Source organism: Corylus avellana, chromosome ca1, assembly GCF_901000735.1.
Source record: "Corylus avellana chromosome ca1, CavTom2PMs-1.0".
NCBI lineage: Eukaryota > Viridiplantae > Streptophyta > Magnoliopsida > Fagales > Betulaceae > Corylus > Corylus avellana.
The window spans coordinates 45,534,179-45,547,483 of NC_081541.1; the positions used below are offsets into that span (position 1 = coordinate 45,534,179).

Consider the following 13,305-nt stretch of genomic DNA (forward strand, 5'->3'; position numbering starts at 1 on the left):
AACAATCATTATCTGACAACAGTGGCAAGCTGTGGGCTTGAACGGTACCAGTCATTGATGAAACTTTTGAATTGCGAGTTGTGATGATAATCTTACTTCCCGGAGCCCCAACTAGAAAAGGAGCACGTAGGATAATCCAATTATCGTAGTCATCATTCCAAAGATCATCCAGAACGACTAGAAACTTCTTGCCTTTCAGTTCCTCCTTGAGTTTGACTTGCAACCAATTTCGATCCTTGCCATCACAATTATCAGAAATATTGAGGGACTGTAAAATTGTTTTTGTGACTCTGTCAACATCGAAGTCTTGAGAAACACAAGCCCATGCTTTCAAATCAAAAGATTTTTGTACTGCATCATCATTGTACACCAATTGGGCAAGAGTTGTCTTCCCTATGCCCCCCATACCAAGAATAGGAATCACAGAGAGTTGAGCATCACTACAATATTTTTCACCCACCAACAATTCAACTACAGCCTCTTTATCTTTGCCCCTGCCATAAACATGAGGTTCCGGTTCAGTCAGTACCGAAGTTGGCGCCGGAACTCCTGTTTTCCTATGAGACCTCCCATCAGCGGTTTCCTTCAAATTCAGTTGATCTTTCCGGGTCACGATTTCATTGAAACGACCCGTGATCTCCTTTATCTTTAACTGCAGCGTACTATCAATCTTATGAGCAGACGAAGCACCTGGGATGTTGAGTTTGCGTACCTTACTTGGGCGAGCCTGATTTTCAGCTAGGAATGCATCAGTGGCAAGCTCATCCACTATGTCATCCACATCGTAAACCAAGTGTTTGAGATCATCCAGCCAGAGCTTCACAACCCTGTCAGAATATTGCTTCTCCTCCGCATCATCAAGCATGTTCTGAATATCTTGCAGCTTTTGTCTCCACTTGTCCAGGTTTGCTTGAATGCCCTTTCCCTCTCCGCCTAAGAAGTCCCAAAACTTGGGAACCGCCAATCGATCATACAGCGACTCAAATAATTTAGAGAGAGCGAACTCTCCCACTTTGGAAAGAATGAACTCTGTCATGGTTTTCTTGGTAGGAAGGACGGAATGAAAGAGGAAACGATGCAAATTAAGATAGCCAAAGCACTCAAATGCACAAGTGATAATTGGAATCTTGGGCAAGGATTCACAACTGCATGTTGCGAGGAAGTACACGAGAGTTTGCTGGGATATTCTTTCTCAATTTGCATATTCTATTTTCCGTTTTTGTTTTCCTATCATGATTATCCTCCCACCGACCCCACCCGCCCACTTGCACCCATAATTATTATTACGTCTGGATTGGTCTCTGTTTTTTTCCCGAAGCAACGTCCGAAATTACCATCGATTACGACTTGACAACTACCCAAAATGTTGACGTTGACGAAGACTTAAAAGCGAAATTAAATACTGCACCAAACATTACAGTTAGTTAGCTCAGCCACTTGGAGGATGCTCATGCTCTGTTGCTACCATAACTTTTCCACGAGAAAAACAAAAATGGACCGGAGCAAACCAATTGGCTGATTGAAATCGCAATCCGCAAAGCATATTCTAAAAATCAAATTCGGGCATTCGAAATCACACTGCATGTTCTTAAAATCAAATTCGTGAGCATAGCAACATTGTCGGACTCTGATATCACCAGGCCTATTATCATTTCATATGAAAGTTTAAAAGACCAAGAAGATAAATTTGCCCAAGTTTTACTTGAAAAGACCTTCATACAGGCATTTAAAAGGAGAACATTTGTCTTCCAAGCACCTACGAAAACAACAATACAAGATAAAACCAGCGGCTTCCATGAGCCCATTGCCCATTTCCTTCAGTGTTTACAAGCACATGATACAATGAAAAACAACAGGGCATTTGTTAGTGAAGAGCATTATCTACAAATTAAATTTTCTTACATAGAAAGTCTTATTAAAGAGGAAATCAACCAAAAGTAAATATCAACTATTGCTGAAACTATGTAGAAGGAAAGAAGATTAATTGAAGAACCGAGTTTTTTTTTTTTTTTTTTTAATTGGGTTAAAAAAAAAGTCATTTAACTTATTTTATAAAAATAACATGTTTCATGTGAAAAATACAAAAATTTTTTAAATAACATGTGAGAACCACATATTTTTTGAATAATTCTTTTTTTCAACTTTGTCTTTGTAACTAAAAAAAATATGTGTTTTTCACAAATAAATTATACATAACATTTGGTTTGGAGAAAAACTCTGTCTATAATTTATTCGAGCATATGAATCCCCGTTGGTCGGGCAGTAAAATTTCCCAATCCCATTTTTCACATTCTCTATTAAAATGAACTTGATACATTAAAGCCTGGAAACAAACAAATGGGACCAATAAGAGCAAGTTCGGCCTTTGAAGAGCGTTGGGGCCAATACACGGCCCGGGTTCTAGCAAAACGTTGAATGGGCCGCATTCTAGCCCATTTGGTCCATCAAAATAAACCCTAACCCTAGCAAAAACCCCCAACACAGAATCAGAGACAGAGAGAGAGAGAGAGAGAGAGAGAGATGACACAGAAAGCAAAGCTATTCAAAGGCCAGCAGAAGAAGAAATCAATCCCGCCAAGCCGTCATGGCAAACTCCCTCAAACCCGCAAAGGTACCCACCTCTCTCTCTCTCTCTCTCTCTCTCTCTCTCTCTACGTGTGTGTGTGTGTGTGTTTTTCACTTTGGAATTCTTGTAATTGGCGGGTTTTTTTTTTTTATTTTTTTTGGCAGGGAAGAGAATTGTGAAGCCGTCAAAGATGACCAAGGAGATGGATGCTGATCGGGTATGTCCCATTTCGGCCTCTCACTTCCCAAAGAATTTTCCTTTACATTATTTTTTTTTCCCTCTGCTTTTTTCTTTGGTACGTTAGGTTTGTTGTGGTATAGGTTAATGGGTTCTGTGATGTGAAAGTACTAATGGGACAAGCTTAATTTTCTTACTGTTGATGATTCTGAAGTGGGTTTAAGCAAATAGCTGTTAATCTCTGGTTTTTATGATATATATATATATACTTATCAAAATATATATATATATATATATATATATATATATATTTGCTCAATTTGAGTTGCTTAGTAAGCTCTTAAGATGAATTTTATGAACAAGATGAGCAAATTATGTTTGATACTTTTCTTATTTCAGCTGTGATGAGGATCCTGGGCTGGTTTTGTTTCGTTTTCAGCATTTTAGTGAAGGTCTGAAATGTAAATAGCTAACATCTCGTGGTAGTAATGGCAGAGTTGTATTTTGAGACAGGATTTGAAAGGAATGCCAATTTTTTCATTATCTTTAGGTCCTTCTGCAGACAGTGGTCTTAATGGGTAGTTTTTGTGGGGTATCTAGGGTGGTCTGGGTTGTAGGCTGAAAGTGGTCCTTTTGCTGTTGGTCTCAGATAGCCAATGTGCTCTCGTGGCTTGTTGGCAGATTCCTAATTATGCTTTGAATATCAATAAATATATAGGGTCACTGGTGAATTGTGGGATAACGTATTGAATTCAGTTTGAAACTTGGGTTTTGGGTGCTATTTGCATGGTGACCATGGAGAAGCCTTGACACAAATTGGAATCTTTAGGTATGCTTCTTGGGTATAAGATGTTGTGGAGATGCATTGTTTCTCTTGTTCATTTCTGCAAGCACGGTACAAGGGTGTCACCTTCAACTTAGAGAGGATTTGAGGGGAACCTTATATGTTTTTTTAAAAAAAGGATATTCTTTTTATCTGGAAGCATTAACATTTATTTTTCATGCTTTAAAAATCAAAATCCATTTCAGTTTCTGAGTTGCAAGATGATTATTTGTGGAACTTTGATCGATCTCTCTATGTTTTTCTGTTTATTTCATAAACCCCAAAAGAATTTATTTATTTAAATCAGTGATGAAGGTTTCCTTTTTGATTTGATTAAACCAGGAGCTTAGCAAGTTCATTAATCACTGCAATGAGGTGAAAGCAGCCACTGCTGCTAACAAGGACGGTGGCCAACTGAGTATTGTCAAACCACCGCCACCGCCAGAGTCGACTTCTGGTGAGAAGAAATAGTAAATTATGGATGTAAAGAGTGATAGATTGTTTTGAAAGGTGATGTTAATCAGCCTTCATGTTGCAATATCATTTTTCATGTTGCGGTTCATGTTGCTTGTATCATAAGAGGAATGTCTAGAATGAAAATGTTAATTTGCTTATGTTGCAGAATCTTTGTTTTTTGTTTTTTGGTTTTCTGCTTTTATTTCATTTTGCAGATCCATGGACAGAGGTGGTGAAAAATATTATTAGAAATTCAGAGGGTTTACAGTTTTTGAGATTGATCCATATCTTGTGATTGAAATCATTAAGGAAATCTAAGCACAGTTTACATGCTCGACTTGTGACATCTGAGTGTGCATTTTCTGCTATAATGACCAGTAGCCAATGCACAATGGACTTGCCAATTGGAACCTCAAACCTCCAATTTGTTGATAAAAAGGAAAAGTGGAAGTACTTTCTAGTTCCCATTCAGACACCAGCCTCTCTCTCTCTCTCTCTCTCTCTCTCTCAAGAATATTCAGCCAACACCTCTCGGCTCTCACCTAATCTATGTCGTTCCAGTGACTATTTAAAAGCAATTTTCTTTTTTTATTCCAGTAGGCTTGGATTAGAAACCCCCTTTGTCAACCACAGTAATTTGAGATTGTTAGTATTGATACTAAAGTGATTTATATTGAACTAAGCTCTTTAACCAAAAAAAAAAAAAAAATGCTATGGATACCAAATATTTTACCAAGAAAGATTTACCAAACTAATATGTAGCTTATTCATTGGAGATGATCAAAATAATTCATCAAGAGAAATGTAACAGGTTCTAATGAATGAGCTTCACATAATTTTGAAGTTCTTCTCGTGGTAAAAGATTTAGTACCTCTAGCATTTCTCTATATGTAATAAAACAAAATCATATAGTAAAATAGATCATATTAATCTACTGGTGTAAGTTTTTAGATTATATTGAATATCCAACTTATCGTATCAATTTTCATGACATGACTTCATTTCACGACATGACTTCACAAACAATGAAACAAGTATTTGATGTGAATGTATGTGCTCTAATATACTTTGATTGTTTAGGAAAGAGATGTGTTTGGTATCATTTTCTTATATATGTTTTGTCCATTTTTTTTAAAAAAAATTATCACTGAATCTGTAGAACTTATATATGAGTTTCACATATTTAATAGTGTATTTGCACATCTCTTGTATTGAGATAGACAAGAGATGTGTAGGAGAATGAAACTAATTTCTCTTTAGAAAATGAATAATGCCAAAAATTAAATTTTTATCGTACAATTATTTCGCAATGTTGATGCATCAGTCCTAATTAATATGGATCAGTTTTTGTTAATATATATATATATATATAAGAGCTAGTTGGCAGAGTTATATGGGTTATAATAATAACATTTATTCGTTTAATATGGTGGAGTGAAAGCACTCTAAAAATGAGCATTTGACTTGGTTGCCAAAGGAAGATCTGAGATGAAGGGCGAAGAGGGGGATAACCCACACGTCCCACCATGAGGATGTCCACTTCATAACCTTTTGCCCAATACGATAAACAGAAAGAGATGAGACTGACAGGTACCATCAGACAAGATGAGGTGGATTCCAGTCATCCCATCTGACGGTTCAGGCCCACCCACCCTCTTGTCACTCTCTTCTCACGTCACACGAGGACAGTAACATTAACATTTGCTCCCATTTATCTGGACTTTACCACGTCACAAAATTTAATGCCCAAATGTAGATCTCTCTATTTCCATGTTTGGGTCCTTGCAACTTGCTTGTGTAGAGGGGACCAACATTCCTTTTTTCAATGAGAAATCATATTGAGTCATTCCATTTTAATTTTTCTCTTATTTTAAATATGCTTTCCTATCAATCTACCGTTCAATCGGTTAACGATATCTCACATTATTAGATTAATCAATTAATACCATACGGTTCTAGTTTGACACATTATGTGCCAACTGTACTATATTCCCGAATAACAGTGGTCTTTATGTGAATTTCTTCCCGACCAAGCCAGACTGAAGAATCTACTTCAACCAATTTAGGGTACATTTTTAATTTAAAGTAATTGTGTCGTATGATATTTTAAATGAGAATCACATGATATTAATTGATTGGTCTGACATGACATATAGATCGAGGACTCGACTGCTATGTAATATTTTCTCTTTGTTGCAATATTTAACAGATTCATTTCACAAAAATTGCATGAACTTATGGGTTTAATTATACAATTTTATTCAGTATTATTGACATCCTACATAAACATTTATATTTTATTATCATGAACTTAATATATTAATTGTTCCTTTGAAAAAAGGGAGCTGCGATCTGTTATTTTATTGTATTATTATTTTTTTCTTTCGTCAAGATTCCAATGGTTTCTATTATTCTATACCCAAGAAAAACAATAAGAATGTATTCTAACATAGTTGTTAGGAAGCCAGCTAAATAACTTTATTGAGTTTTCTTCTAAATTAAAAGCATATAGAACATGTTTATATAGAATAAAATTCCATAATTGACGTATCAAGAAAAAAAAATCACATTTTAGAATAAGAAGTCATTTTCATTTGTTTCTATTTTTATACCTTTTTTTTATAAATAAGATTGCATTAATAAAAAAAAAAAAATTACAAAAGGAGGAAGTGAGGCACCATAGAAAAAGACCCCAATACAAACATCACAACAACATAAGAACAAAATTTAAAGAAACTAAGAATGAGTTAAATAAATAGTTACGATACACCTAGATTTCACCCGCCGGGCATGGGCCAATAAACCCGGTCCAAGCGTTGATCAGCCTAGACCCAAGAAAGCCCATCAATCTTATTTCGACAGTTGGAAGAGGATTTTAATAGGTTACGTAGTGCCTAATCTTTCTTTTTACCTAAGAAGGGGACAACTTACAACGTGTCAAAAACTACTACATTTTACCACGTCAGTATAATAAAATAAAATTGAAGTAAAAATATTGTGTATAAGATTTCTCATAACACCAATAGCAACAACAATAATCGGAGGCAAAAACGACATAAAAAAATGCTTTCATTTTGGTAAAGTAAAAACCGTCGATTTAGCAAAATTATACACAAACTAATTAGCACTAAGATGAACTTTTTGGAAACGATTGAAGTAAAATAAGATTCAAAAACGGCTAGCTTTAAAGATAATAACTTGTAACATCCACATTAACGGCATTATAAATTGCTTTGCTTTAAGTTTCTAGTGCTTTTTCTTTTTCTTTTTTTCTTTTTTCCTGTTAAGTTTGTAGTGATAAGGTGGAAACATGGTTTACCTCTGTCCGTTTTTCACACGAGTCAAAGTCATCAGCCATCATAGTCATCATCTACAATCTCAGCCGTCCAATTCCTACCATACCACCCACCTCATACACAATATACAACATAAAGTTTTGACGTGCTCAGTCCCATATCTGTGCGTGTATATATACATGTATATACATATACATATATACACATTATTTATTTAATGACGCCCTCCAATTGGTGCGTGTGGGAGACTTGCTGTGGTTTCGGCACGTTTGTGTTTCATCCATCAATGGCGTCCCACGTGTTCTGATACTCCGAGCCTGAGGTAAGGTGTTAAAGTTGGGTGAAAAATACAGGATATCGAATACGGAAGAATATCTCCGACAAAAAAAAAAAAAAAACAGCAACATCATCTAGACATCCACCACAGAACATAACATTTCAGACACCAACAGCTCAGCCGCAGCCGCCATTGATGGGTGCTACAGAGCTTGTAAGATGCATACATCAGTTTCTTTTTTTGTTTATTTATGATTTTGTTTTTGTGGGTGTTGTGTTTATGTGCTAAGAGTTTGAAATGTTGGTGTGTGGCGGCGGTGTTAGGTGGAGGAGAGAGAGAGTGATGGGGGTGAAGAGAGAGATGAGAATGAGAAGAAAGAAGAACAGGAAGTGAAGGATGTGGAGAAAGGTGAGGTGGGTTTTCAAGAGGAGGTGGTTGGGAGCCATGGCCATGGAGATTTTCATGTTTCGAGGATGCAGAGGCTGAATCCCTCAAACCCTTTGAGGATTGTCATTAACAGCGCCACTAGAGTTGGAACTCCCTCTCCTCCTCAGCCTGCTCGTCCTGCTCGTCCTGCTCATCCTGCTCATCCTGCTCATCGTGCTCAGCCTCGCTCTGCACCAACTCCAACACCAACACAAACACCAACCCCACAAGTAAGTTACCATAAGTTTGCACAAAAATATTTTGAATCTGATGCCTTTACGAGTTTTCATTTCTGAAATTTGCCAGTTTGCTCCTAAAAAATGCACGATTTTGTTCTAAATTTTCCGTTTGTATTCTTCAAGCCATAGCTGTATCTGAAATTTGCAATTATTGTTTTAAGGACTACGAAAGGTCAGATTTTTTAACGTTTTTTCTAGTCAGTTATTTTAGAATTACTATTCTATTTTTGATGCGTAAAATCAGAAGTCAGTTTTTTCATAAGATTTTGAAATTTTATTGTTCACAAATTAAAATTTTGAATTTTTATTGTCCTCTCTCTCAAGTAATTTGAATGTTAAATTTCTGATCATTTTTCAAGTAAAGTATATGAGATTTTCTGGGTTTTGTCTTTCTCTTTGCAAAGCAGCCGTCACTGACGACTCTGAATTCAAGAGCTTACACCAATAGAATATCTCTGTTTGTGTTCCTTCTGCACACGGTTGTGGCTGTTGGGGTAGTTGGTTTTCTTGTATTCAAGGGAATTCAAGGGTTAATTGGAGGAGCTGAATCTATCAAAAGAAAAGAGAAAAAGGTGTTAATGCATTATCTGCCGCAAGTTGAAGCTGCATCTCTTTTAAGCATTACTCTTGCATTTACATGGCAAAAGGCTGTCAGGGAATGGCCAACAATCATGCTTCATTTTATACTATGGAGCTCTTTTCTCGTGACGCTATCTGCCGGAATTCTCCTTATTTGCTTCCAAAAGCCTCCCACCGATGGTGTCGGAGTCTGTTTTATTGCCTTCGCAATAGGCATTGGATTATACGCTTGTTGGGTCACGCAGCGAATCGGGTTTTGCTGTAAGGTCTTGATTAAATCGCTTGAACCCGTTTCAAAATTCCCTGATTTGAATCAACCTATTTATTGGATGCTTGGGGCTGGATTCTTGTGGATGTCCCTGTGGATTTTAGCTGTGATTGGAGCCTTGAATTTTTACTTTCCCCCATTGGTCATAATTGCATTGGGTTTGAGCTTGGCTTGGACTGCTGAAGTAATGAGAAACATTGCTAATTTAACTGTAAGTAGGGTCATTGCTCTGTATTATCTCAGGGGAATGCAATCTAATACTCAGTTCTGCTTCCAAAGAGCGTTGACTCGGAATCTTGGAAGTGCTTGTCTAGCCTCTCTCTTTGTGCCTGCAATTGAGGCCCTGAGAATTGTTGCTCGGGGTTTAAATTTGCTCGAGGGAGAAGATGAGTTCATGTTTTCTTGTGCACATTGCTGTCTCAGAGTCATGGAGTCCATCTTCAGATATGGAAATGGCTGGGCCTTTGTGCAGGTATTGTTACTCAAAAGCCTTGTGCTTGTGAATTTTCTTCATTTTAGTGCCTTTCATGTAGTAAAGTAGAGGAAAAATCAAAGACTACTTTTAATTTGTGGTAGATAGTTCACCAGTAAAAATAAAAAAGCTCTATTTGAAGGAAAAATAAAAATTATGCACTGCAATTAAAAGTAGTTTCACTAATTGATCACTAATTTAGAGGTATTTGATGATTTACTGCTACTTGAAAATTGACTATGATAATAATTGAATTTTGGGTGGTGATTGGGATGGTCCTTATTCTAACAAAAAGCTTGAGAATTTCATTTTGAGTTGAACTTTATTTAGTTAGGAAATAATATTTCATGGGTCATTCTCGAGATTGCGTAGTGTAGAATGGTTCTCAAGTTTTTCACTTCTTCTGGATTAATTCTAGAAGAACAATGATATGGCTTTTGTTTTTGCAAGTCATCGTTCTCAACTCACAATATTTTATTGAATGCTGAATCATTATAGTCAATGCAGTCCATCTAAATTATTCACAAACTGCATTTTTTGGTCTATTGTTTAGGACTTAGAGATGTTATTTTGATATAAACCTTGAGTATAACTCACCCTTGAAAATCAGCTTACAAGAGAAAGGTATCCAAGAGCGTATATACATGGTTGAGTTTGCACTTAAGCCATGTTGGACACTTAGGATTGTAATAAATCATCACACTCTGCAGCCAACGTCTTCAGCAGTCATCTCTATCGACACTAACCCAATGGTAGTCTTTTCTCTTTTGACTACTCCACTCATCTGTCATTATTCAATGACTTAATACTATGCCCATATATAGTCGACGTGGTGATTGGCTTTAATACAAAATGATGCAAATTTTGAGTCAAACTTGCTCTGAAAACTGGCTTATAATGGGAGGGTGCCCAAAAGCTTATCTATACATGGTTAAAATTGCACTTAAGTCATGTGGGACACTTGTGATCGCAACATAGTTACCTATCTTTTCAACCTGCAGATAGCATCATATGGAAAAGGTTTCGTGAAGGCTTCACAAGACACTTGGGAGCTCTTTGAGAAGGAAGAAATGGAACCAATTGTTGACTCTGACATAACCAGCTCAATTTGCTTCTTAACGGGGGTCTGCAGTGGCTCTATCTGTGTCATAGTTGTGGCTGCTTGGACAGCCAGAGTACACCAAAGTTTTACAGCCACCATTTCACTCCTTGCTTTCTTCATTGGATACCTCATGGTAGGCAGCCTTCATTGACCAATCCTACTTTATTTGATTCGTCCTCTGTACATTCAAATCATGTGATCAACTTGGCCATTATTTAATTGTTATTAGCTTAACTTAATCAATTATTGTTATGACATACCAGACGAGGATTGCCATGGCAGTACCGCACGCCTGCGTGAGTTGTTATTATGTTTGCTATGCGGAGAATCCCGAGAACAGGCTGTTTGATAAAATGATAAAAGATCGTCTCAACATGATGAAGTCTGGCCGCGATGTGGTTGTGCCTACACCCCGAGTGCCCCGCCAGTTTGCAGCAACATAGCCCGGGCTCAGCTCCTCCCATGAAGGTATATGCAAATTATGTGGGCATCATTTTGGTCATACTATCAAGATGTACCATACTTTGATTGCACCCAACTGGGGTTTGAGACTTGAACCACCCCAACTGAACTCAAGCTAAATGATACACAATGGTTGAGGTGGTGGTGGCCATGACAATGATTTGAATGTGAAAGTTCAAACATTATTGGATGTTTTGGTATTGGAAGGAAAAGTGGAGAGCCCACTGAGATTCCAATGAACAAGAAGGCTACAAAACAAAGTGCCTTTTGGTCATGTCTTTGTATATTGCATATACTTTTGGGATATTCCTTTGTAAAAAAGTCCCTCCATTATTTTATCACTCTTTTATCTTTACTAGTAAAACCCATCATCCATTTTTTTATTCGTTCAACTTTCTCTGATCTTGTAATGATCTTCATGAGTTGTTCATGAAACTTAGGTTTATATAGAAGCCTTAAAAAATTACGAATGAGTTTATTTTAAACTTGAGCTTTCTACTTTTATTTACTAGATGACTTTATCAAAGAATTAAACAGCACCTTCTGGTTTTTCTTCAAGTGCCCTTAAAGAATTAAGTCCATTTAAAAAATAAATAATAATAAAAAAATTAAAAAATTAAAAAAAAAAAAATTATTTCAAAAGAAGAGATGGCCTTTTGAGAATCTAATCACTCTTTTATATCATTTATCTGATTATAAAATTTACATATTTAAATATTAATTAAATTATTAAATTCATTATTTTTGGTTAAATCCAAGACAGTCACGTCTCTTTCAGACTTTCAATCATGGTCTATTTTTATTTGCCTTGCATCCTTGAACTTCCAACTCCAAGAATATTTTTCTCTTGCATATCTATCCAATTTGATATTTCATACAATAAGACAACAGTTTTCACTTTAATTGTTTTGTAATATGCGAAGATAATGATGGCGAAGAGGTAACGTTATTAATAATAAAAAAGTAATACTATTTGGTAGATTATTATATAACTGTCATACAACTGGAATAACATAATAATTATTTGATTTTTTTTTTTATAAGGGCTAATTTTTACTGCTACGTGATCAAGTTGTATGACAGTCGTATAACATAATAACATTCTATAAAATAACATTGTTCATAATGAAATGTACAAAATTAAATCAAGTAAATTGTGTTATTTGTTTTAAACGTTTTAAATTAAGATTCATGAGTCTTAAACTTATTTAGTGTTTTGTTAATAGTCAATATGTTTCATTAGATTGAGTTAATACAAAATTGTAACTTGATTTTAGATTTGGGATTATATATTTGTTGTGTTATTTAGGATTTTAGGGTGTGAGAGCACAAAGGTTAACACCAAAATATTAGGATTTTTTGTTGACATTATTTTTTGAAACGACTCACGAAAAACGCTAGCTGTATATGCGCTGTCATTCTAAAAATGACTACTTACATTGCAATTAAAATTCTATAAAATCACTTATAAATCTTAATTTCACTGAATATTATACATTTCTTCGTATGAAAGTTTTCCCTTTTTCGCTATACATATAAATTGCGTATCGTAAGGAACAAAAAAAACTTTAGGTGCATGTCAATCAAGTCAAAAGGTATTATATGATTCATAAGACTATTCCCTTATTGCTCTCTTTTGCTTTATAGGCCTTTGAAAAGGATCTCAAAAAGACCCTTTGATTAAATAGTAACACCACTTTATGAGATTTATACATGGTACAAAGGCAATGTGGCACTTTATGTGAAAAACATGCTTAATGGACGCACTTACCATCCCTTCAATATAGTTTATATTAGCTTCTTAAGGGAATCATCTCTATGACTCATCATGCAAATCCCCATTAATTATATCCATACATGCAATGAACTCCCCCTTTAAAAACACAATCTCAGGCTCTCTTTGTAAATAGATCTTTGCTTGTAGGGTCCAAATCTTATCTTTTCTCAAATACTTTATCCATCCATAACACATATAAAAAGCCTTTTCTCTCGCTAATTATTTTCACGTGTGGCATAAGTACTTAATTGATAAGGTTAATTATTAAATCTTCACTAGCAATGCACAAGCTGGAGTTTTTCTTTTTTGGTATAAACCATTCTTAATTTGTCTATTTTTGCTGGAATCCTTCCAATAAAATCACTTTTCATTGGAATAAAGACTT

At 35.6% G+C, this 13,305-nt stretch overlaps 3 protein-coding genes across 4 annotated transcripts in view; 2 read left to right on the top strand and 1 right to left on the bottom strand.

Moving 5' to 3' along the window:
* LOC132173502 (disease resistance protein RGA2-like) overlaps window positions 1-1,157 on the bottom strand; it is a 1,309-nt gene extending 152 nt beyond the window's left edge. The window contains exon 1 of the mRNA XM_059585022.1: window positions 4-1,157. Coding sequence (XP_059441005.1) covers window positions 4-1,036 — 1,033 coding nt within the window. The 5' untranslated portion in view covers window positions 1,037-1,157. The remainder of the gene's footprint in view (window positions 1-3) is intronic.
* Window positions 1,158-2,515: 1,358 nt separating this feature from the next.
* LOC132166860 (uncharacterized) lies at window positions 2,516-4,301 on the top strand. The gene is made up of 3 exons (XM_059577695.1): window positions 2,516-2,611; window positions 2,731-2,783; window positions 3,909-4,301. The coding sequence occupies exons 1-3, from the start codon at window positions 2,521-2,523 to the stop codon at window positions 4,035-4,037; spliced, it is 273 nt and encodes a 90-aa protein (XP_059433678.1). The 5' UTR covers window positions 2,516-2,520; the 3' UTR covers window positions 4,038-4,301.
* A 3,307-nt stretch (window positions 4,302-7,608) lies between these two features.
* On the top strand, window positions 7,609-11,528 carry LOC132166891 (protein PNS1). Of its 2 annotated transcripts, none has more exons than XM_059577742.1 (5): window positions 7,609-7,808; window positions 7,919-8,251; window positions 8,665-9,579; window positions 10,581-10,814; window positions 10,945-11,528. In XM_059577742.1, exons 1-5 carry the CDS (start codon window positions 7,791-7,793, stop codon window positions 11,122-11,124), a joined length of 1,680 nt encoding a protein of 559 aa, XP_059433725.1. In that variant the 5' UTR covers window positions 7,609-7,790; the 3' UTR covers window positions 11,125-11,528. The 2 variants fall into 2 exon arrangements, with proteins under 2 accessions (XP_059433725.1, XP_059433726.1); XM_059577743.1 differs by having other exon boundaries at window positions 7,610-7,808; window positions 8,668-9,579.
* Window positions 11,529-13,305: the final 1,777 nt, after the last annotated feature.

Excerpts from the sequence above, each read along its gene's own strand:
- LOC132166860 (XM_059577695.1), top strand. The coding sequence starts at position 2,521 with ATGACACAGAAAGCAAAGCTATTCAAAGGCCAGCAGAAGAAGAAATCA. Across the intron at positions 2,612-2,730 it reads ACTCCCTCAAACCCGCAAAG|GGAAGAGAATTGTGAAGCCG; the intron begins GTACCCACCTCT and ends TTTTTTTGGCAG. Across the intron at positions 2,784-3,908 it reads AGGAGATGGATGCTGATCGG|GAGCTTAGCAAGTTCATTAA; the intron begins GTATGTCCCATT and ends TGATTAAACCAG.
- LOC132166891 (XM_059577742.1), top strand. Across the intron at positions 9,580-10,580 it reads ATGGCTGGGCCTTTGTGCAG|ATAGCATCATATGGAAAAGG; the intron begins GTATTGTTACTC and ends TTCAACCTGCAG. Across the intron at positions 10,815-10,944 it reads TCTTCATTGGATACCTCATG|ACGAGGATTGCCATGGCAGT; the intron begins GTAGGCAGCCTT and ends ATGACATACCAG.